The 23,235-nt window shown below is 36.5% G+C and overlaps 2 protein-coding genes across 3 annotated transcripts; both read left to right on the top strand.

The window, feature by feature from the left end:
- Positions 1-798: 798 nt before the first annotated feature.
- On the top strand, positions 799-8,655 carry LOC100808834 (CMP-sialic acid transporter 4). Its single transcript, XM_003545491.5, has 15 exons — positions 799-981; positions 1,044-1,098; positions 1,184-1,259; positions 1,343-1,454; positions 1,564-1,643; positions 2,479-2,554; positions 2,670-2,770; positions 3,120-3,191; positions 3,523-3,571; positions 3,673-3,714; positions 4,053-4,174; positions 4,915-4,974; positions 6,324-6,372; positions 8,047-8,141; positions 8,453-8,655. Exons 1-15 carry the CDS (start codon positions 955-957, stop codon positions 8,502-8,504), a joined length of 1,068 nt encoding a protein of 355 aa, XP_003545539.1. The 5' UTR covers positions 799-954; the 3' UTR covers positions 8,505-8,655.
- A 6,927-nt stretch (positions 8,656-15,582) lies between these two features.
- On the top strand, positions 15,583-23,102 carry LOC100812959 (chloride channel protein CLC-e). Of its 2 annotated transcripts, none has more exons than XM_006595567.4 (7): positions 15,583-16,023; positions 16,124-16,535; positions 16,614-16,814; positions 18,170-18,348; positions 20,221-20,781; positions 21,192-21,394; positions 22,781-23,102. In XM_006595567.4, exons 1-7 carry the CDS (start codon positions 15,673-15,675, stop codon positions 22,809-22,811), a joined length of 1,938 nt encoding a protein of 645 aa, XP_006595630.1. In that variant the 5' UTR covers positions 15,583-15,672; the 3' UTR covers positions 22,812-23,102. The 2 variants fall into 2 exon arrangements, with proteins under 2 accessions (XP_006595630.1, XP_003545359.1); XM_003545311.5 differs by having other exon boundaries at positions 17,882-18,348.
- Positions 23,103-23,235: the final 133 nt, after the last annotated feature.

The following is a 23,235-nucleotide window of genomic DNA, read 5'->3' as shown; positions in this document are numbered from 1 at the left end:
TGAATAGTGGTAGAAAAACATGGAAAACTAAAATGATCAATAATTACTAAAATAAGAGTAAATTATACATATATTTTTATACTTTTGTAAAACTACATAAATTTTCCTTACTTTTTTTCTTTTACTCTAGCGCTGATCTTTTAATTGTTTAAAAAATATAAATTGATACCCCTTCATGCATTACATCATTATGTGCTCTAAGAGGGTTATTTTAAATGTTTAAAGAAAAAAAGTAAAAAATTATGTAATTTTATAATACTAAAATCATTAGTCTGTATTTGATCTTACCTTCCAGCATTAATTATGAGTTCAAATTTAGTTTTGGTTTCACGTTGAAAAAAGATTTAAAATTAATTTTGAATTTAAATTTGATTATGAATTGAACAATTTTAAATAATTTTTTATTAGATCAAAAGATTTATACTAAATTTTACTCCTCATTTAATTTTATAATAATAATATCCAACCATAAACATAATTTCAAAATTAATTTTAATCATAATTAATTTTACAAAATCACTTCTATTTAAAATCAACACTTATCTAATCACACAAATAATTCAAAGGCTTAGTTGCTATTTCTACCTCTAATTTTTAAGAAAATTACAAATTTTATCTAAATCATTTATTTATTATTAAGCTTAAAAGTTAGGGATAAAATTTGGAAAAAAAATTAAAAACAAAAGTTATAATAAAAAAAGTTGATAAAATATGTCAAATTAATTTATTAAGAATAAAATTTAAAAAAATGAAATGAAAAATATAGTTAAGTCGGTAAAGGGATAGTAAACTTTTATTTATGCATAGCAAAGAGAGGTCAGAAAGGAAGCGTGGCTTTATCATATCATAATAGGTGAGCAGCCGAGATCTGTTGCCGGTGGCATCAAGGAAAGTAAGAGTTTAGAGTTTGAACTCTGTTTATCCAATGCACAAAGCGTAGATCTCTGTGTTATAATGGAATACAGGAAAATCAAAGACGAGGTCAGTCTTTTTTCGCATATTTCTTCAATTAATAGTACGATTTTGATGCATTGTTGTTGTAGGATGAAGTTAGGGATGCGGGCGTTGAGGACGTTGGAAAATCATTTTTGCTGTCAGGTACTGGTATCGCTATCGCTCCTCCAGGCTGGATAATGGATAGTTGTGTTGTGTTAATGTAACATCTGTTTCGTGTCTCTTCCAGTCCCAGATAACGATTTGACTTCCGAGGGAGAAACCAAAATTGACAGCCACAGGGAGAAAGTAAAGTGGAAGCGCAAGTATGACAACAATTCACATATAATAAGTGAAATACTTACTTGTTTGATTTCTTAATTATTATCCCTGTTGCCTGTTGGTATAGGTCAGTTGTTACACTTGCATTGACTGTTCTTACTAGTTCGCAAGGCATTCTAATCGTTTGGTCCAAGAGAGCTGGCAAGTATGAGTATAGTGTCACTACTGCTAACTTTATGGTGAGATATATCACATCCTCATATCCTATACGCTCATTCTGTTATTTCTACTTTTATTATCTTTCATAACTTCAAACCTAAACCTGCTTTCTTACCCTTTTGGTTATAGGTGGAGACTTTAAAATGTGCTATATCCCTTGTGGCCTTGGGAAGAATATGGAAAAAAGACGGTGTCAATGAGGACAACAGGTGATGCCATTTTTTGTTTTGTTTAGATTTCTTAAATACTACTATGTCCGCAATAATGAGGAGCTGCAAGTCAGGGAATATATTAACATTTTAACAGTGCATTTTACCTTTATTTATGGTTGTGAACATCTTTAATCCGATCTTTTTGACAGTTTTGGAACTGGACTAATTTGACTGTTAATTGCATTTGTAAACTCTTGGGCTTCCTTATTCCCTGAAGAAATAACCTGTGTATGGCTAATTCATAGGAAGAAAGTAGTTGTTTACTTTGTGAATCTGATTGAAAATTTAATACTTCATCCTATACTACTAAGCACAGTTGCACTTGGTAATCAAAACATTTGGTTATATGGTCTTACAAGGTAACTTATAAAACCAAAAACTGTCTTAATGGGATTTTGAACTGTATTCCGCATGACTACTCCACCACTATATTTTGATATTTTAATTTTGAAAAACAGACAAACATTCCTTTTTTTTTCTTGGAAGGCGACAAACATTCCTTTATATGGTGTTTATTTTATGTGTGTTGGGGGGAGGGTCTGAACTGTGTTCTTTTGGTGGAGAGGAGTTCACAAGGCTAGAACCTATATTGTTAATTGTGTTGAGTAGGCCAATGGGTTCACTTAATTTTCCCGGTGGTGTTTATGTATTTGCAACTTCATCTTTTTTATTGAAGCTTTACTTTTTCCCCTTGTTGGTGGTTTTTTAATCTGGGTTTACAACAACTCACGCACATTGCTCAACCAATTGAGCTAGACCCCCTTGTTGGTGTTTTATATAGAATGAATTTAAATAACTTGATAACTTGATGTCTATTGTTCCTTGGACATAGGTTGACTACAACCTTGGATGAAGTTATAGTGTATCCTATTCCTGCAGCACTTTACCTTGTCAAAAATTTGCTTCAGGTTGGTGATGGATGGTTGTTTGTTATGGTGGCAATGGGATTGTTCTACAACTTATTGCAACAAATATGTTAATGCGTTCTGAATCTGATTGTATTTACTTTTCAATTTATGGCAGTATTACATCTTTGCATATGTAGATGCTCCAGGCTATCAAATATTAAAGAACTTTAATATTATCAGTACGGGTGTCCTATACAGAATTATACTTAAGAAAAGGTAAGTCTTTTGTTCTCTCTTCTTAAATGCAAAAACAAAAAATTGTCAATTCTCCTTTCGTCATGAGAGCTGTAGTGAAGGATCAATGCAAGTCGGGTCCTCTGTATGCAAAACTTTTATGTGGACAAAAACGAGCAGGAAAAGCTCCTTCCTTTCGTCCTACTTTCACTTGTTTTATAGCTCATTCTATTATGAAATGTTGTATGAACATAATTAACTGCTATTATTCTTTATTTTGGATATTTAATCATTTTAAGCTTAATGACTGAGAAATGTTATTTAGTTGGACTCATTACATCACTGAAATTCATGGTTTGCTGCTTGGCATCGTGTTCTTGTTACATTTCAGGTTAAGTGAGATTCAGTGGGCTGCTTTTGTTCTACTCGCTGCTGGGTGCACTACAGCCCAGTTGAATTCAAAGTAAGAATAATTTAAGGCTGACATGTGGCCATCACTTGTGTATTTGTATGTTCCCATGACTGTTGTATAGATGTTCTCTAGTAATAAACATGTTAATGAAATTTTTATGTATAGATGTAACAAACAAATGAACCATTAATGATAGGTTAGTAATTTAGCAAGTGTGACTGCTGAAAAATGTGTGATATTACAGTAACTTCTCCTTGCTTGTATCATACATAAATAGTAGGGATATACCTGCAATCTACACCCAAAAACTATTGCAGAAGTTTTACATTTTATTGATAATTTTTTTAATATTTCTCTGGAAAAATTTGTATTGTGTTTTCAGTTCTGATCGTGTTCTTCAAACTCCCTTTCAAGGTTGGGTGATGGCAATTGTGAGTTGTTGACGCTTGTGGTGCTTTCACATTAGGAATATAAAGTAATATAAGCTGAATTTTTGGCTTGAAACTGAGCATGATGAACTTTTCCTTTTTAGGTCATGGCTCTCTTGAGTGGTTTTGCAGGAGTATATACTGAGGTAATTTTAGTTTGGAGCAGTTACATTAATCCCCTTGAGGTTTCATGAAATGACACTCCACTGCAATCTACAGCCAAAATTATACTCTGTTCTGTTGATTACTATTGACTGATGGAATATGCTGCTTAAAAATTGTTTTACATTCAAACGCTTTTTGTATTAAGTTCAAATTATTTAATCAGTCTATCTGAATTTATTAATGCTTGAGCTAAATTTGATTAATCATTGGAGATGTGCCAGTCTGCTTAAAATAAGGTTTATGCACTCTATTACTATAGCATTGAGTAAGATGTGTTAGCCATCAATTGTGGCTTAGTAGTTTTCTTAATTTTTGGCAGGCTATTATAAAAAAGCGTCCTTCACGGAACATAAATGTTCAGAACTTCTGGTTATATGTCTTCGGCATGTGTTTCAATGCTGTTGCAATGTTGGTTCAAGATTTTGATGCGGTGATGAACAAGTAATTCGATCTCTTCTTTCAGATTTTGACTTTGCAGTTTGTTTTGATCTTTGTTCTCTATTTTCTTGTGTTCATATGTGAAGAAAATATTCTCATCAAATGGGATAACTGATATGGCCACAAATTAGGATTATTGTATGTAAATCTTGAATTATTTATTTTATCTTGTTAATTTATCTTTTCCCATCTTAATAAGATTTGATATCAGAATCCTGATTTCAGATCAGATCTTTATTATATTCTTTAGGATAATTATTTGTTAGGATTCTCTTTATTTTTATTTAATCAATTAGGATAATTGTTAGTTATGATCCTATCAACTAGGATTCTCTTTATTTTTATTTTATCATATTTAATTGTTAGGGATATTTTTGTAGCCTATTTAAATGGCAGACTTGATTGAAATTCAATCAAGGAGAAATATTCAGAAAAACTTGTGTTAGTTTAGGAGGGGCTTGGTCAAGGACGAGTCAGCTTCTCTCTCACTAAAAAGTGTTAGTTTAGGAGGGGCTCAGTCAAGGATGAGCCTGCTTCTTTCTTTCACTATAGGTCGAAAGAAGTCTTTTGTGTCTAGGCCTGTGACTCGTTCCTACGCTAATGTTCATAACAATAACACATAATATATGTTGTTTGATCATTTAAGTCAGTGCCAAGTATTATAAACAAGCATGTTTATTGCCATTGTAGTTATAAAGCCTAAATTGTCACGTCAGTAATATATGCCTTATGTCTTTATTCAGGGGATTCTTCCATGGATATTCATTCATTACAGTTCTCATGATTTTCAACCATGCACTCAGGTAAATGACTAGCTTTATAAAATTTATTGAGGGCTGGAAGTTTTTCCCTAAATTTATTGAGGACTACCTACTTAACATTGTTTACCTCTTTCTCTACTTTGTTAAGGTTTTTAACCCAACTGGTACAATTTGTATGTGGGTTCAGAATATGTTTCTTGATTTTATTCATTTTGGGTTTTACTTGTCTTCTTGTAATCTTTCCTTAAAACTTCAAAGGATAGAAGTATGGTGCTCATTTTGGATTTTATTCACTTCAATGAAAAGAAACTCAATATGATTCTAACAAATGATTAAATTGTGGGAAATAAAGAGGAATTGAGATTTGATCGAGAGTGAAGAACTGGAGGAACTGATGAAAATTCAAATTCTCAAAGAAGAAAACCAAGTGGAGGTAGAGTAGAGTAGTGTGTCAGAGAAGAAATAGAACAACAGTATAGATAATTTTTTTTTTTCATTTTATGGTAGATAGCTAGGAGGGCCAAAGATTTTTGTTTAACAATATAAATACACTTTAAAAGCTTGGGGGTGACCATGGCCCTTGTGGGTCACCCCCTCCCTCCACCACTAGTTGTTGGGATGCAGTCTATTGAGATCCAACATCGACTATAGATATGGCAAAAGTAGAGCTTATACAGGCTCGGACAATTCTCACCACATGAGCTAGCTTTTGAGGTTGAATTAGGCTTTAGAGCAAATTCAAGACAGCAGGGGAATTTGTTATGCTGAGTTGACAAATCAGTTGGGAGTAGAGTGGGAATATAAGGAGGAGGAGTGGGTGCGAGGCATGCTGGGGTAATTTTTTTATTTTGGCCAGAAAATAGCTTTCTCCCAGCAGTCCATTCTCTGGTTGCATCCCTGTATGAGCTTAGGCTCAGTTCTTTTGAATTGGCCAAGAGTCGTACACTGGCTTCTGTTCTTGGTGTTCTATTATTCAACCATTTCCCCTCCTTTGCTTGGATGCTTCTTCTGTTTCTTCCTGAAATGAAAGGTTACTTGAGATGTGGACTGTGGAGTATGAGTGACAAAAAGATGAAACAACTTTTGATGGTTGATGAAACTGTGAATAAGCAAATCTCGGGAAGGTTCATGTGCCAATTGCATGAAACAGGCTTTATTTCAACTTTATCTTTGGTGATTTCTATTTTCAACTGTTGTCATTTTTAAGCTATTTTCCTTTAACTCATCAAGTCCTCTCTCTTTCTGTGTTTCTGTTTCTATCTCTTTTACTACACAAAAAATGTGAATCTCTTTTCAAGTGAATACTAGCAGAAATTTTTATTATTTTATTGTTTTACAGTTTTGATTTTCTTGTTAATGTAATGTGTTTACGTGGTTGTTTCTTTTTGCAGTGGAATTGCTGTATCAATGGTAATGAAGTATGCTGACAACATTGTGAAAGTAAGACTTGGGTTTATGACTGTGTTATGATACTTCTACCATTTAGTTGCATTAATAGAATTTGAAACTTTCATGAGTTTAATTAAGATTATGGGTTTTGTTTTTATAATTGGAATTGTTCATATGATTAAACATGCTAAATCTACAATAACTTTTTAGTATTTGTTTGTTCATATGATACACTTTTTGTTGTATGTATCTGGATTTTATGGTCACACATACTGAATATAAATATAAAATTATGCAAAAAATTGTGGGGTTAGAGTTATGTGCCCTTGCGGGTATCTCTTGTTGGGTAGAGTGTATGATATTGTTACTTTGCTGTAGACCCCCACTATTCTTTACGGACAAAACTTTAGTGATGCTCGTTAGATGTTTGCTCTCTGGTTCTACAGTTAAATGAAGAATATATTAAAATTTCTACCATCACTTTACTCTGTCCGATATGATTTTATTTCTTTTCTTATCATCATACTTGAGAAGGGAGAAACGATTTCTGAATTGCATGAGGAAATCCTGTGTTTGAGTATATATAATGTGATTTACAATCTCTGATTTCAGGGAACTAGGAAAATAAATCAGAAAATATACATATCAAATCCGAATTATTAACAGCAAAATACACCCCCTAAATAAGAGATATTTATCCTGAATACAAGATGCTCTCTAACAATTATTTTTATATCTTCTGTGTTGAAATCTCACATGGATTATACATATGGCCAAAATAGAGATAATAAATGTTTGGACAATCCTCATCTCATGAGCTAACTTTCGGGATTGAATTAGGCCTGATTGAAATTCAAGATGTTATCAAAACTTCTTATAGATCTGATATTGGGCAACCCTCAGGCCTCACTTGTCCAAAAATATACTTGGCCTGCGACTTTCCTAGTACAATCTCCCTAGCTTCATTTTCCAATGGCAATATAAAAAAAATAAGAATCAGGCCTCACTTGGACAATCTTCATCTCATAAACTAACTTTTGGGTTGAGTTAAGCCTAACTCAATTCTGCTGCCCCAGCATCTTCTGTCAGAAGTTCGTCTTCTAATTCTACAATTGTTTGTAACAAAAATAACATGCTTATATTAGAAGCCTTCAACAATTTGTTTCTTTATCCACGTGAGTATTGCGGTTGAAAATAAAACATCTAATCAGGGATCTTAAAAACTTGCTGGATTAGTGTAAGAGAGAAAAACATGGAGCTATAAACTGTGGCCATCTTTTCCTTTTCTCTCTAACTTTTGCTTGCTTTGAAAGCATCTTTATTGGAGTTTTGGGCTCTCTCATTTCTCCTATGACCTATCTATCTCTATACTATTTGATCACATTCTCTATTCAGAAAGATTTTATAAAACAAAATTAATATTAATTATTAATGGGATACAATCGGAGGTTAGATGAGTTGGAAATCTGAACACATTATCATATATTGATTGTAGAATTTGAGCTCGCTTAATGAACTGCACACAAGTTTTATTCTGTATCTAGTGTTTAGAAGTAGAGCTGCATTATGATGATTGATGAATGCTTTCATCAAATGTGATCTATATGTGTGCTTCTGTTTTTCTTAGTTTATTCAAACGTTACAGCACTCTTACAGCCTTACTAGCTCAAGCAAAAACCTTTGAAGTGGATTTCAAATTTGTGATTAACTTTCCAATTGACGCAGGTGTATTCTACTTCAGTTGCAATGCTTCTTACGGCAGTTGTTTCTGTGTTCCTTTTTGGCTTCCATCTCTCCCTTGCCTTCTTCCTGGGCACAGTGTAAGTTGCTGCTTATTATATCATGAATGTGCTTGCCATGTCCTATATTGTATTTTTCTTTCCATGACCCAAGTAGTGCACATACATGAATACATCATACTATACCAGCAACTGAAATTAAAATGTTGATTTTTTTTAGTACTTTTATGGCTTTGGCTCTTAATGATAACTTGTGTTAAATTTTGAAATGCTTCATTTTGATGTGCATGCCTTGGGGCAATAGCTTTTAATGCTTCATTTTGTAGTCTCTCGTAAATTGCTTTATACCCATTTTTTTTCTTGAATAAAAGTTTGTTAAATTATGTTTACAGTGTTGTCTCTGTTGCAATTTATCTGCACTCTGCTGGGAAGATACAAAGATAACTATGGCTTCTGTCTTCTGTTTTTCCTATACTGGATTTTTTTATTCATTGTTGTTTAGCCTTGAGCAAACGAATACATATTAGTTCACTGTAATAGTGTGTGTATCTCAACATTCAACAAGGATAGAACCAGGCTTAGGTTCGATTGTCTACATTATGCTTCTTGATGCGTGAGATGTAAATTCGACTAGAAGCTCTTGTTGTAGTTAAGGATGTTGCCCTGACCTAGCAATTGAATCACCTTCCCACGCCCCATCCTAAATTTTTTAAGTTCTAAAAAGGGGGCAAAACCTATAGTTTAAGCGATGTGACTTTGTTGATCGAACCTTTGCAAATTTGAGAGGTTCTTGTGCATGTGAACTGATTTCAAAGTGAGGGCCGAGGACAATGCTTTTTATGAAGTGAGTACTTTGCCGCGTAAGAAATATTATACGAGAAATGCTTTTTTCAAGGGATAAGAGAAATGTTTTTTTCAAGGGATAAGAGAAATGTTAGTAATATCCTTTTTGACATATTCTTTTGAATACACGCTCAACTATTGACTAAATTTTTGGAAATCAATTTTCTTAAGAGTCATTTGTTATTCACCGAGTATTTTTTATGATTTTGTAATTTTTAACAAATTTTAATTAAGAATTATTTATCTTAGAAAGAGTGTGTTAATACTCAATGTTATATTTAGTAGTGTTCCTGGAGTAGATTATATTAAATAATTACTAATTTGGTTCCTAAATTATTTAACACAACTTGATTTGGTTTCTAAATTTTTAAATGCTCTAATCAAGTCTTTTAATTTTAAAAATGTCTTAGGTAATTTTTGGCCAATTAAATTAAGGTTAGGAAATGAGGAAGGACAATTTTCCTTTACAAATTGTGGTAGTTAACTACTGTCACTACATTTTTTTTTCTTTTTCCTTTTTCTCCTCTTTCAACTCCACAATTTTGTATCATTCTTCTCCTCTATTGCCTCTTTAGAAACCCTATGATCTCCACCTTTGTGAACTAGTCCCCTTCAACACCATTGTCATTCACGTCGTCCTCATCCATGGTAACAACATGGGTTGTGGTAGTTTTACAGTGGCCAAGGAAAGGTTGCACATTTTTTGTTCAAATATGAAGAGAGTGTTATGTGTTTTTTTGTTCAAATCTAAAGGGAGGATGATAGCAACACCAACATACCTGCAAGAGAGGACATCATAAAGGCCCAAGTTAGCAGCAGGCCCAAGAGACACACCAGCACATTTCAAAGACTACATGTAATAGGCATTTAGCAAATTCCAAAATAGCTAGTGTGTTTGTTAGCTACAAGACAAAGTTTGTTAGTAATGGAATAGTGGTTAGTAGTGCGGTAATGGAGCACAAATTCGATTATCAGTAAATTGATGTTGTGCTTGTAAAATTTTGCAGCCTATATAATCATGAGAATATCAGTAAATATTTTAGTAAACTTATCTTTGTTAGGAGGCTACCTTAACCTCGAATTCAAGGCATTTTCGAAGCTTTTATTCCTCTACTCATATCATTTTGGTCCGACCTACTATGGCTGAGCATGGAACTCGAAAAACAACGATCGTCCACCATGAGTCCTTTGCGGATCAACACTTTGACCTCTCCTCAAAAGTTGCCCTGCTTCTCGACCGTTTTAATCACGAACCCTCGGTACCACCTCCTCAACCAGTACCAACATTGTCGCATCCTCACATCAAATTAGAGGAGGAACACATCACACTAGTGTCCTTTTACCTTGACGGACCTGCCCTCAGCTGGTTCCAATGGTCCTATTGAAATGGCTTCATCACCACCTGGTCAGGATTCTTGCAGGCACTGGAGACACAATTGGCGCCGACGTACTATGACGACCCCAAAGGTGCTCTATTTAAGTTGACGCAACGCGAAGTCCTCCTTAGCTGCTTCATCTTCGGCTTGTCACTGGAAATTCGTCACGAAGTCCTCACCCTGCAGCCCATCTCCCTCCCGTAGGCCACCGCCCTAGCCAAACTCCAGGAGGACAAAATCCAGGATAGACGCCGAGTTTTCAAACCACCCCACCCAAACCCAAACCCACCCCACCCACTCCTTCCCCTACCTAATCCCCGACAACCCTTCGTCCATCGCACCCCCGAAGAAATGGCTCTTCGCCGTGAAAAGGGGCTCTGCTATAATTGTGATGAAAAATGGAATTCATCACACCGATGCCACGGCTGTATCCTCCTCCTCATCGCCGACACCAAGGAAACCCAAACAACAACAACCCACCTCACGGACCCTGACCTTACCGATCCTCCTGACCCCGACAACCCCACCCCTACGATCAGCTTGCATGCCTCTTCGGGTATCTCGGCACCAGCCACCTTTCGTATATATGGCTTCATCGGCCCGAATCGCCTCACCGTCCTCATCGACAGTGGCAGCACCCACAACTTCATCCAACCATGGGTGGCCAAATACCTGTCCCTACCCCTACACGATACCCCCCTGTTACGCATCATGGTGGACAACAGCTCCATCCTGAAATGCCATCAACGTTCTGACGCCATTTCCTTATCCCTCCAAAACCACGCGTTCTCATTCACTCTTCACTTATTACCAATTAGCGGTGCTGACGTTGTTTTGGGCGTGGTCTGGCTTAAACAATTGGGCCCGGTGGTTATTGATTACACCACCTTGTCTATGAAGTTCCACCATTTGGGCTTACCGGCCGAGCTTCGCACGGATGTCCCGGTTGGGCCGTTACCTACATCACCTAAACATCTTTGACGCCTGATCCACACTGGATCCACGTCGTCCTTGTTCCACCTCGCCATTCATCCCATTTCTTCCTTCACCCTTACCCCTAAAACACCACACCCCATCCCAGAAATCCAACACCTACTTACCAAATATGACGCTATCTTCCTCAACCCGTCTTCCCTACCACCACCTCGCCAAATCGTCCACCATATCTCACTTCAACCAAACTCCAACCTCGTGAATGTCAGACCGTACCACTACCCCTACTCTCAAAAGGTCGAAATAGAAAAGTAAATTGCAGAGCTTCTGAAGTCTGACATGATCTGAGTTAGCCACAACTTATGAATATTGTGTCAGGTTGTTCAGCTTGTGCAACGCACCCTCGATCTTTCAAGCTACCATGAACTCGGTGCTTCAACCATTTTTGCGTCAATTCGTCACGGTGTTTTTTGATGATATCCTTATCTTCAGTGACTCCCTACCAGGACACATTAAACACCTCAACGCAGTGCTCAATTCTTTGTTGTAGAGCAAATTTTATTTAAAGCGCTCCAATTGCTATTTTCCCGAGAGACACTTGGAATACTTGGGTCACGTCATTTTCGGTGACGGTACTGCACCAGAGCAATCCAAAATAGTAGCCATGGTGACTTGGTCGACACCAACATCCGCCAAGGACATTCAGGCCTTCTTGGGGGTCACCAGCTTCTACCAACGTTTCATAAAGAGCTACGCCTCCTTGGCTACCCCTTTCACAGCTCTCCTGTGCCATGAGCAATTCAAATTGTCCCCTGAATCCCAGCTAGCCTTTGACGCATTGAAGTCCGCTATGACACAAGCACCAGTATTGATCCCACCTGATTTCTCACAAGCTTTTGAGATTGAGATTGACGCATCCGGCACAACCATAGGCATAGTGTTGATGCAACAGGACAGACCTATCGCTTTCTTCAGTAAGCAGTTCACTCCAAAGTTGCAACGAGCCTCTACTTACATTCGTGAACTACACTCAGTGACTACGGCGGCACGCAAGTGGCGACTATACCTTCTTGGCCATAAATTCACTATTTTCACAGACCATCGAAGCTTGAAGGAATTGATGAACCAAATAATTTAGACGCCGGAGCAGCAATATTACTTGGGAAAACTTCTGGCGTACGATTATACCATCAAGTATAAAAGTGGATCCTCGAATGTTGTCGCCGGCACCCTTTCGTGAATCAAACATCCGCCAGAATCTTCAATGTTTATTTTATCAGTCCCTCAATTTGAATTCATGGACCAACTCCACCAGCATCTGCAAGCTATCTCTATGTTTTAGGAGAAATGGTCAGCGATATCCTCTAACCCAGAGGTGTACCCTGACTACCAATTGCATGATCAGTTGATTTTACACAAGGGTAGCATTTGGCTTGATGACGATAATCCTTTTCGCAATTCCCTCCTAACGAAGTTTCATTTGACTCCCCTTGGCGGACACCTCAGCGTTGCCAAAACCACACACCGCCTCCAAGAAAATTTCACCTGGGAGCATCTCTGGCAAAACGCCCAATCCTTCATCAAGAACTGCCAAACATGCCAACAAGTCAAGTATGATACTCGCAAGCTGGCAAGATTACTCCAACCTCTCCTACTTCCATCAGGCATTTGGGAAGATCTCTCACTCGATTTCATCACAAGCCTACCCAACTCATAAGGTTACACAGTGATCATGGTCGTCGTGGATCGATTTTTGAAGGGTGTCCATTTCGCCGCACTGGGGTCTTAGTTTACCGCATTCAAGGTGGCCACTCTATTTCTCGATACAATTTGCAACATCATGACCTTCCTCGGAGTTTGGTCTCCGACCGAGACCCCATCTCTCTTAGCCATTTCTGACGCGAATTATTCCGGCTGAGCGACACCTCATTGTGAATGAGCACCGCCTACCATCCACAAACTGATGGTCAGATAGAGGTCATCAATCGTGTCCTTGAGCAGTACCTCCGTTCGTTTGTGCACCATCGCCCAACGGACTGGTTCAAGTTCTTGCCATTAGCAGAATGGTCGTACAACACCTCCTTCCATTCAAGCACCGGGCTCATGCCGTTCGAAGTGATTTACGGCAAGCCCCCACCAGCTCTTCCACACTACATCATGGGCTCTTCCACCAATGAAGCAGTCGATTCCATTCTCACCTCCAGGACAACAATTCACGATAAGCTAAAAGCCAACTTGTCCAAAGCTTAGACCACCATGAAAAGGTTTGCGGATGTTAAGCGCCGGCTTGACAACTTCGAAGTCGGACAATGGGCCTACGTGAAACTTCGGCCATATTGCCAATCTTCAGTCTCGAGTACCACTCATCACAAGTTCACCAAACACTACTTCGGCTCCTTCAAAATTATCGAGCGTGTGGGACACGTTGCTTATCGTCTTCGCTAGTCAACCACTTCACGAATCCACCCAGTGTTTCATTGTTTGATGCTACGCAATTACCACGGTCCAACTCCTCCATAGGCATCATCCCTCCCTTTGCTTGCTTATAACAATCACCCAATTTTGGAGCCCTTGGCAATTCTAGCTCACCGGCTCGACAGGACTACCACGCCTTCGACCCCAATGGTCCAGGTGCAATGGCAGGGATTACCACCAAAGGAAACTTCTTAGGAATCACAGTCGTCCATTTCCTACAGCCTACACCTTGAGGACAAGGTGAATTTTTCAGGGGGAGGTATTGATAGCAACACCAACATACCTGCAAGAGAGGACATCACAGAGGCCTAAGTTAGCAGCAGGCCCAAGAAACACACCAGCACATTTCAAAGACTACGTGTAATAGGCATTTAACAAATTCCAGAATAGCTAGTGTGTTTGTTAGCTACAGGGCAAAGTTTGTTAGTAATGGAATAGTGGTTAGTAGTGCGGTAATGGAGCACAAATTTGATTATCAGTAAATTGATGTTGTGCTTGTAAAATTCCGCAGCCTATATAATCATGAGAATATCAATAATAATGGACAATGAATATTTCAGTAAACTTATCTTTATTAGGAGGCTACCTTGACCTCAAATTCAAGGCATTTTGAAGCTTTTATTCCTCTGCTCATATCAGAGGATGGTGCAGTTTTTGTTCAAATATGAAGGAAGTGTTGAGGTTTTGTACATATTTGAAGTAAAAGTGTTTTGTTTTTGTTCAAATCTAAATGGAGGATGGTGAGGTGGTCCTTCAATGCCCTCACCACATTCTCTATCGTCATGCTTGCCTCACTTATTCTTTTTGCGTACATCAATGTTGTTCGTTGAAAACTACGCACACATGTATGTTGTGGAGGACGAATTGTGCAACACTACCTCTTTTGGTTGTTCCCTCCGCATCAAATCCATCCGTATGACACATCTCACCATCATAGACTCCCTTATCATGCCACCGCCAATAAATTCTCTAACCTCCGAATACAATAAGTTTGTGATCGTTCTTGTGTATTGGGTTTATTTTTTATCCTGTTGATATGAATTACAATAATTTTCCTACATTTCTTGTTGTGGTTTTTTTATTTGACTTCAGATTTATGCACTTCTTAGTTGTTGTAGGTTTCATATTTGATCTTAGGTTAGTTAATTATGAGTTTCAAATTCAACTCCAAATTTGTGGGTTTTAGATTTGATATCAAAGGGAAAAATATTTTATTTTTAAAATAAAATTAAAGATAGTGACGTTTTTTATTGGTAAATGGAATATCTGAAAATCTCATCTTAATGGTATTAGTATTAATTTGATGGAAATGATATTTTAAAAAATTAGAGGATCTGATTGGAGTATTTGAAAATTTAAGGATCAAACTTAATCATTTAAATAAGTTAGGAAATAAATTGGTAATTAAGCCTTAAATAAATGATAAAATAAATATTAAACATAAAAGACATTAAAAATTATAATATCTTATTTATAAGTCAATATATAACTAATAGTAGTATAACTCTTTAAATATGTACTATTAAAGATAAATTTACACAACAACTTGATAGCTTATAAATAAATTAATTAGTTACAAAAATTATCTTTACGTAAATATATATTTCTTGAACAGGTTATGAGATAATTTTATAAATATAAAAGGAATAAATATGTAAATGAATAATATTATTAATATAAAAAAATTATTTATATACGCATAAGTTAAATTTGGACTTATTGGATCGAATAATTTTTTTTTTTGTTTGTGAAAAAAAGAGAAATAATAGAGAAAAAACAAGTAATGGATATAATGAATAATATGATAAAAAAAGGTAAGTGTAAAATTTGGATTTTGAAAAAAAATAAGAAATTATTATTATTTAATAAGTCTTCAAATTTTTTTCCTCTATTGTTTATCCATTCCAGCTTTTAAAATTTATTTTCAATTAGAGGGGGGAAAATAAGTTAGTGTGGCGTGGGAAGAAGTTGGAATATCGTGAGAAATGGTTGGCTTAGGATGCATAGCAGGAGTAGGAGTTCACCCCAGCTGGCACCATGATCGAGTTCGAATCCTTGCTTCTAAATCTGAAGAACTAACACTAAAAAGGTGGTGGTCGTGGTCGTTGTTTCCTTCTGCTTCTGCACACGAGACTCATCTGTGTCGAATTAGGGCGAGGCGTCCGCGTTGTGTGCCTGATAATAGAGAAGCTGGGGCTGGAAAGGAAGCGGAAGAAGAACAACAACTAGAGTTAGAATGGAAGCTCCTCACCAGAAGGATTGGCGATTCCGGAATAATATCTTCATGCTTGGTCGGTCTCCTCACCGGCGTCGCTGTCGTGCTCTTCAATTATGCTGTAAGTTGTTATTAATATTATTATGCTATACATAGATTGATAGATAGATACTCTCTATTATCATAATATACTAATATTTAACTTCATGACATGTATTAAGGTTCATGAAATTCGTGATTTGTTCTGGGATGGGATTCCCAATCGAGGCGCCTCATGGCTGAGAGAAGCGCCTATTCAGACAACATGGGCACGTGTAGTACTAGTTCCGGCTTTTGGAGGCGTTATTGTGTCTCTGCTAAACCTCCTTCGTCAACGTTTTGATTCCGCTGTCCTAGAAGATCCTTTCCTCCAAACTCCATCTTCCAACCTCAAGTCTGCTTCCCGCCCTTTCTTAAAGGCCATGGCAGCTTCTGTTACTCTAGGCACCGGCAATTCCTTGGGTCCAGAGGGTCCCAGTGTCGATATTGGTACTTCCATTGCCAAAGGCCTCCGTCCTTTCTTTGACAATGGAAAGAGTTCCGGCAGAATGCTTTCCCTTCTCGCTGCTGGATCTGCTGCTGGCCTCTCTGCCGGTATCTACACTTACACGTTACTTTTATCGCTTTCCTGGGATCCAATTATTTTTTTCTCTAATTTACATTTCTTATCAGGTTTCAATGCTGCCGTTGCTGGTTGTTTTTTCGCTGTCGAGTCTGTCTTGTGGCCATCATCTGCAGATGCATCTTTACCACTTACAAATAATACTTCCATGGTGATACTTAGTGCTGTCATAGCATCTGTAGTTTCTGAGATTGGCCTTGGCTCTCAACCTGCCTTTAAAGTTCCTGAGTATGACTTCCGGTCCCCCGGTGGTAAGTCATCAACACATTTTTCTTTGAGATTATTTATGATTTCACCACTTCATTCTCTTGCTCTTGTTCATTGCTTTGCTCCTTTCTTCCCTGTCAAATTTCAGCAAAGTATATCAATACATGAAGTGTGGCCATTTATGTATATGTGTTAATATGCGTACTGAATTGGTTTAACAACGCACTTGACTAACTGACTGTGCCTATCTTACAAACATACAACTCAGAATGGCTGTACCTGGACATTTCCTTACTAACTTGGTTAAATCTAGTCAAGTATAATAATACATGGAAGCCTCTAGTAAGTTAGTCCCTTTTCTCCTACAATGAAGATTTAAGCAGCCAAATACAAGTAAATTATACCTTTAGGGTGTCATATTGGATATTGAACTACTTGGGCATAAATTCCATTGTATGGCCATTTTACTTTTATCTTTCTGCTTCAATACATAACGGTTCATCATCAACGTGGTCTCTGACTATGCTCATCTTGTCACTATGGTCATCATTATTGACAGTTCTTCTGCTAGGCAAGCCAATACTAAAGCTTTTTCACAGTTCCTCCTTTTTGACTGCTGAAAACTTTCCTTTATTACCAACATTGCTGCTGCAACTGCTGCTATTTTTGTTCTAATTGATTTGCGAATTGTCTGTACTGCTGGCATTCAAAATCTTTGAGTGCTTCTAAATCTACAAGAGTCACAGGTGCACAGCATCAGTCCTCATGAATCTCCTGGTTTGACCATCAGAACTTCAGAAGTAGAGCAATAAATTAATGGCATTATCATACTTTTGCGAGATTTTAAACTTCAAAATGAAAAAAAAAACTTCTGCTGTAGTTTAATATGATTTCATTTGTAAAATACTGCTTTCAGAAATTCAGGTTTGATATTGTATATTCTCTATTGTTTTTTTAGTCTCTATGAAACAGAAACTGGTGGGTAATATATTATATTGAACTGCTGATTTTGAAATTCAAGAAAACAAAAGCTGAATTCTTTCTGAACATTTCTTGCTATTCTCAATCTGATGGGTAAGTTTTAAAGTGAGAGTATTCAACTTGATTTCAGAGCTCCCGCTGTATCTATTGCTGGGTATTTTATGTGGTCTGGTGTCATTGGCCCTATCTAGATGTACATCATATATGTTTACTATTGTTGACAATCTGCACAAGGCCACTGGCATTCCACGATCTTCATTCCCTGTATTGGGAGGCTTATCAGTTGGGTTGATAGCATTGATATATCCTGAAATCCTCTACTGGGGTTTTGAGAATGTTGACATTTTATTAGAATCTCGGCCATTTGTTAAAGGCCTTTCCACTGACCTATTGCTTCAGCTAATAGCTGTCAAGATAGTTGCAACTTCTCTATGCAGGGCTTCTGGATTAGTGGGAGGGTATTATGCCCCGTCTCTCTTTATTGGTGGTGCAACTGGGATGGCTTATGGAAAATTAATTAGTTTGGCTGTTGCTGAGTCTAATCCCACAATTAACCTCTCTGTGTTGGAAGTGGCATCACCACAAGCTTATGGCCTGGTACTATTCTTTCCATTTTGGCTATATGGTTTTTACCATTTTGTATTTTATGATTGGCATGGTCAGTTTTTCTTCTCTGAGATGGGGGATCAATTATATCTTTCCAAGATGACTATCATGGGTCTACAAAGAGCCATTTCCAAGAGGAACTCTCTTTCCTGTGTGTACCTAATCATGAGTTTTTAATATTTCAGAATTTTGATTCTAGATAGGGACCATAAGGTTTGCTAACTAGTTTGATGTTAAAGCCCTGTCTCTTCAGTTTTTTCATGTTATCTTAGGAGAATCTCTCAGACATCTGTCCTGTAATCTATTCTCCAGTTCTCCATTCTCTGTAAGTAAAATTCTTTTGTTAAATATCTGATTAAAAGAAGGATGCCATGGGCACAATAAATGTCAAATGCATAGGTTGGCATTTTAGTTTATCAATGTATTAAGTAAAATGAAAGAAGGAAGAGAAATGAAAGGTACTTCTCTTGCTTGGGAGTTTTTTTCAGTAAATAAAAGATAAGTAGTCTACCTCTAACAAATTTTCAATTCCCTGAGAGTGGAGGATAGGTCCATTCCTTGTGTTTCAATAATGCTACTTTGTAAACATCCAATCAAGTGAAAGGAAAGTAATTTTTGTATCTTTTTATTTCTTTTTTTTTCTTTTGCTGATATTCATTGCATTTTATTTTATTTTTTACATTTCAAGGGTGTTTGGTTTATTCTCTGTTTTATTTTCACTTGATATGTTTTCACTAACAATTTCAAAGACGCTACTTTCTTTTCATTTGGTTTCCTATTTTCAAGATTTTGTGAAGGAAATGGTGTAATGGAAAACAAACCTTACAGCCTCTAGATTTCCAAACAAAGCAGTACCGTCTATTCAAACTTTACTCTGGTGAAATCATAAAACTTATTTTGTGTTCAATTAGCTGGAATGAATTTACATAATTCTTACAAATAGCATTATCCATTGCATTTCCAATTATCAATAGTCATGGTATATAATGATATGGTTTCAGTTTGTTGGTTTCAGAACTGTCATCTATTAACATTGTTGAGATCTCACATTGACTAGAGATATGACCAATATATTCCTTATAAGCTTTGGACAATCCTCCCTGTAGAAGCTGGTTTTGTGGGGTTGATTAGAAGTCTTGAGCCCAAATTCTAAAGATGATATCAGAGTCTATCCTAGATTTGTTATTGGGTTCCCTGTATTTGTGTATGCTCTAGATGTCTATTCCTAGGCATGAGGCGTTGTTGTTATTGGGCCACCTGCATTATCTATGCTCCAAATGTCTAGTCCTAGGCTTGACAAGGTGTGATGAGATCCCACATCGACTAAAGATATAATCAATGTAGTCCTTATAAGCCATGGGCAGTCTTCTCCTTACAAGTTGGTTTTGTGGGGTTTAGTTAGGTCCTATTGTCCTAATCTCAAACTCTAAAACAAAATGAAGGCAATAACTATCAATTTGAAATTCTGAAGGACCGTATAGTGTAAGAAAATGATTCCTTTTATGAGACAATGAAGATATGCTTTTGGATAATTGAAGGGATGAGAACTGCTATAGCCCAAAAATGAGCTTGACCTTGCAATTACGCTTTGCTTCTTGCTTCTCCATGTAGCAAGTTTCCACCCAAGAACATACAATATCCTGAAGTGGACCTTCTATCTATAATGGACCTTGCATAATCTACATTAGTGTATAACTCCATAGTGAGTCTCTCTCTTCTTTAACAGACCAGAGCAGCCTTCTTGGGATTCCTTTCAGATACTGAAGAATTTATTCACTGCCTACAAATGTCTCATGTTGATAATGCATAAATTTGCGAACTACGCTTAGTGCATAGATGACCATATTGAAGTTCCTTTTGCAGGTTGGAATGGCAGCGACTCTTGCAGGAGTTTGTCAAGTACCACTTACTGCAGTTTTGCTTCTGTTTGAATTGACACAGGACTATCGGATTGTTCTACCACTTCTTGGAGCAGTAGGCTTGTCGTCATGGATTTCATCTGTACAGACAAAAAGAGGAGATGATGGAGGGGCAAAAAAAATTGAGTTAGAAAACTCAAATTCTCCTTTACTTCCAGAAACATCTTCTCGTAGTTCAATTGAGTCATCTGCTGGTAATACCTTTGCTGAAGATGTGTCATATTTGAGTGATTTGTGTCAAGTGGAAAGTTCACTTTGTGTAGAGGATGATAATGTTGAAACAACATATTTTGTAAGGAGAACATTTGTTTCAGAAGCCATGAAGACGAGATATGTGGCGGTTTCAATGTGCACACCGCTTATAGAAGTAATAGATCTCATGCTTGCAGAGAAACAATCTTGTGCAGTAATTGTTGATACTGATGATACTTTAATCGGTTTTTTGACGCTTAGAGACATTCAAGAGTATGGTAAATTTGCAAAAGCAAGAAGCACAAAACATAAGGTACAAGAATCCAAGTTTAGTATTAATTGGATGTGAATCTATAAATCCTAAGATAATAGGTGATGGATATGCTATTGAAATTGTATCTTAATTATGAGCTAGCAATTTTATACCATCAATTGGAGTTGGTAGGCACTTATCATTATACATAATTGGTGATACAACACATTTAACCAAACATTGTTTGAAAACCAGCAGTCATTACACAAATGTAGGTTCTATATATTTGGAATGTAACCTGACAGGTCCGAGTTTAAAAAGTGCCTTGTAGATGACTTTCTTGAAGATAATTATATCCCCCCCCTTTTCTATTTATTGTGTTTCATTTGTAGATATTTGGTAGCAACTGCTGAACTAAACTACTTCGTTGTTGCTTCACAAATCTGATTATTTGGTTCTTCCTCTTACAGGAGCTTTTAGTTTCTGAATTTTGCCTTTTAAATGGAGAAATATGCAGCGTGCCATGGACAGCTACACCTGATATGGAACTTCATTATGCTCAAATGATTATGAAGGAGCGCAGATTCAATCATGTTCCTGTTGTGAGGAATATCTATGAAAGAACATATCCAGTTGGCATTATAGACCCAGAGAGTATCAGTCTAACATGCAGGTTCTATTCCTTTTTTTCCAATGACTTATTTGTATCCCTTTTTAATAAATTGTTTTGTCTTCCAGGAGCACAAATCTTTTTTCAAATATACAATGTGTATTTTAATTCATATTTATTTCTTATTTTGAAAGGATTAATTAAAACAGTACAGGAAAGATAATATGCTAATACACATGGACATATACACCTTGTTATATCAGGGTTTTGTTTAAACATGAAGTGTCAGTGGAATATGTAGAATAGTCAGATTCTTACAAAGATGTCAGTTGCCACAAGACAGGAAGATTCAACTAGATTTTTGATAGGCTCGAAAGAGCTACTACTATACTCCTATCAATCTACCATTAAAACTATAGAAAAGTTACAGAGCTAATAAAATAAAGACTCAAATATTTCTTCATTGATACTCAGCCAAATGAGGGATACAATTTATAACCTAAAATGGTTGTGAATAACAACCGTACAAGTATCCTCATCTAATTTTAGAGAATTTAAAATAAAATCGAATAATATTAAAAAGATAATATTTAAATTATTTAGTATTTAAGTCACCTATTTTGGCCTCTCTAGGTCTATTCTATCAATTTTCCTCATAGGTTTGATGATTAGGAGTGCATTTGGAATTTGTGATTTGAATTTTGAATATCTTGGGAGGTTGAAGGGTAAATTTCATTGCATTTGCTGAACTTTGCTTCATGGCATTGACATGGAATGCTAAGCAAATGTACGGCAGACAGAATAGTCCTAAAATGTGGCATGCAGACTGGAAAATCACGAATTCAGATGTGGAATGCAGAGATGCAAATTCCTTAATAAAAAAACCAGATATACTAAAATGAGTGGATCTAAAAGGAAAATCTAGGATGGCCAGGGATGAAACTTAAAGGACGGAATAGGAATAGGAATCATTCTTCATTTCAATCATTTTGGGGTTAAAAAGGTCAGTGGACAAGAGATGGCAGGTCCTTTGGGTAGCTCTATCTATGACTATTTGGAAGCATAGAAACTCTTTGGTATTCAACAACCAGATTTTCTGCTCCGAAAAAGTCATGGATGAAGCTCTATTCCACACTTGGTCTTGGTTAAATGGAATGGAGACAGACTTCCATCTTCATTTTAATCAGTGGTCTACTAGACTTAAGGAAGAAATGTCTTAGGGATCTTTGTTGTATGGGTTCTCATCTTATGAGATATTTTTTGCAGTTGGGGTAGGCAGATTATGCCTTTGTAATTATATACTATTTTCAGTACACCTAGTACTGAAGCTTTATTAATACAAATATCAGATTTTTGCAGTGCAAAAAAAAAAAGGATATTACTTAATTCTCTTCCATTTTTGTATGTATGTTATGCCTTTACGTAATTATTTGTTTTTGTCAAGTGCAGTGCTTTGGCCACCAGACAGTCCCTCAGCTAATATTTCACACTGACTTAATCACCGTTAGGAGGCTGAAGACTCTTTCTTGGCACTATAATATCTGCCTTTAACACGTCAAGTTAAATCCTGTCACGTTGGTTTCGTGGGTGTACGTAAAAAAAGGTTCAGTGGAGTTCATGTGTATAGTTATGTTCGATGAAAGTAAATGTAGTTCCCCAAGAGAGAACCCTTGTAATTTGATATAGCACGTATTGTCTGATATTTAATTTGCAGTGATCAATTTGGTACTGCAATATAATAGTAATACCACCATGACTTTGCAATTTTCAATATAATTTCAATTTTCAATATAAAATGATTTTTTTTTCTGTGACTTTCTCACTAGACATGGCAACCACCATCTAACTGGCTATGTGATCATAAATTTAAATTTAAACTTGATTTTTGTAATTTGAATCTCAAA

The sequence above is a fragment of the Glycine max genome, chromosome 14 (genome assembly GCF_000004515.6).
Source record: "Glycine max cultivar Williams 82 chromosome 14, Glycine_max_v4.0, whole genome shotgun sequence".
Taxonomy (NCBI): Eukaryota; Viridiplantae; Streptophyta; class Magnoliopsida; order Fabales; family Fabaceae; genus Glycine; species Glycine max.
Note: the sequence above shows the minus strand (reverse complement) of the source record. Positions and strands in the feature narration are given on the sequence as shown.

What these genes read in the sequence shown, in the direction of transcription:
- LOC100808834 (XM_003545491.5), top strand. Translation starts at nt 955, where the DNA reads ATGGAATACAGGAAAATCAAAGACGAG. An exon ending in ACAGGAAAATCAAAGACGAG is followed by an intron (nt 982 to 1,043) that starts GTCAGTCTTTTT and finishes TTGTTGTTGTAG; the next exon opens with GATGAAGTTAGGGATGCGGG. An exon ending in TCACTACTGCTAACTTTATG is followed by an intron (nt 1,455 to 1,563) that starts GTGAGATATATC and finishes TTTTGGTTATAG; the next exon opens with GTGGAGACTTTAAAATGTGC.
- LOC100812959 (XM_003545311.5), top strand. Translation starts at nt 15,673, where the DNA reads ATGGTTGGCTTAGGATGCATAGCAGGAGTAGGAGTTCACCCCAGCTGG. An exon ending in TGACTTCCGGTCCCCCGGTG is followed by an intron (nt 16,815 to 17,881) that starts GTAAGTCATCAA and finishes ACTTGATTTCAG; the next exon opens with AGCTCCCGCTGTATCTATTG. An exon ending in AGTATCAGTCTAACATGCAG is followed by an intron (nt 21,395 to 22,780) that starts GTTCTATTCCTT and finishes TGTCAAGTGCAG; the next exon opens with TGCTTTGGCCACCAGACAGT.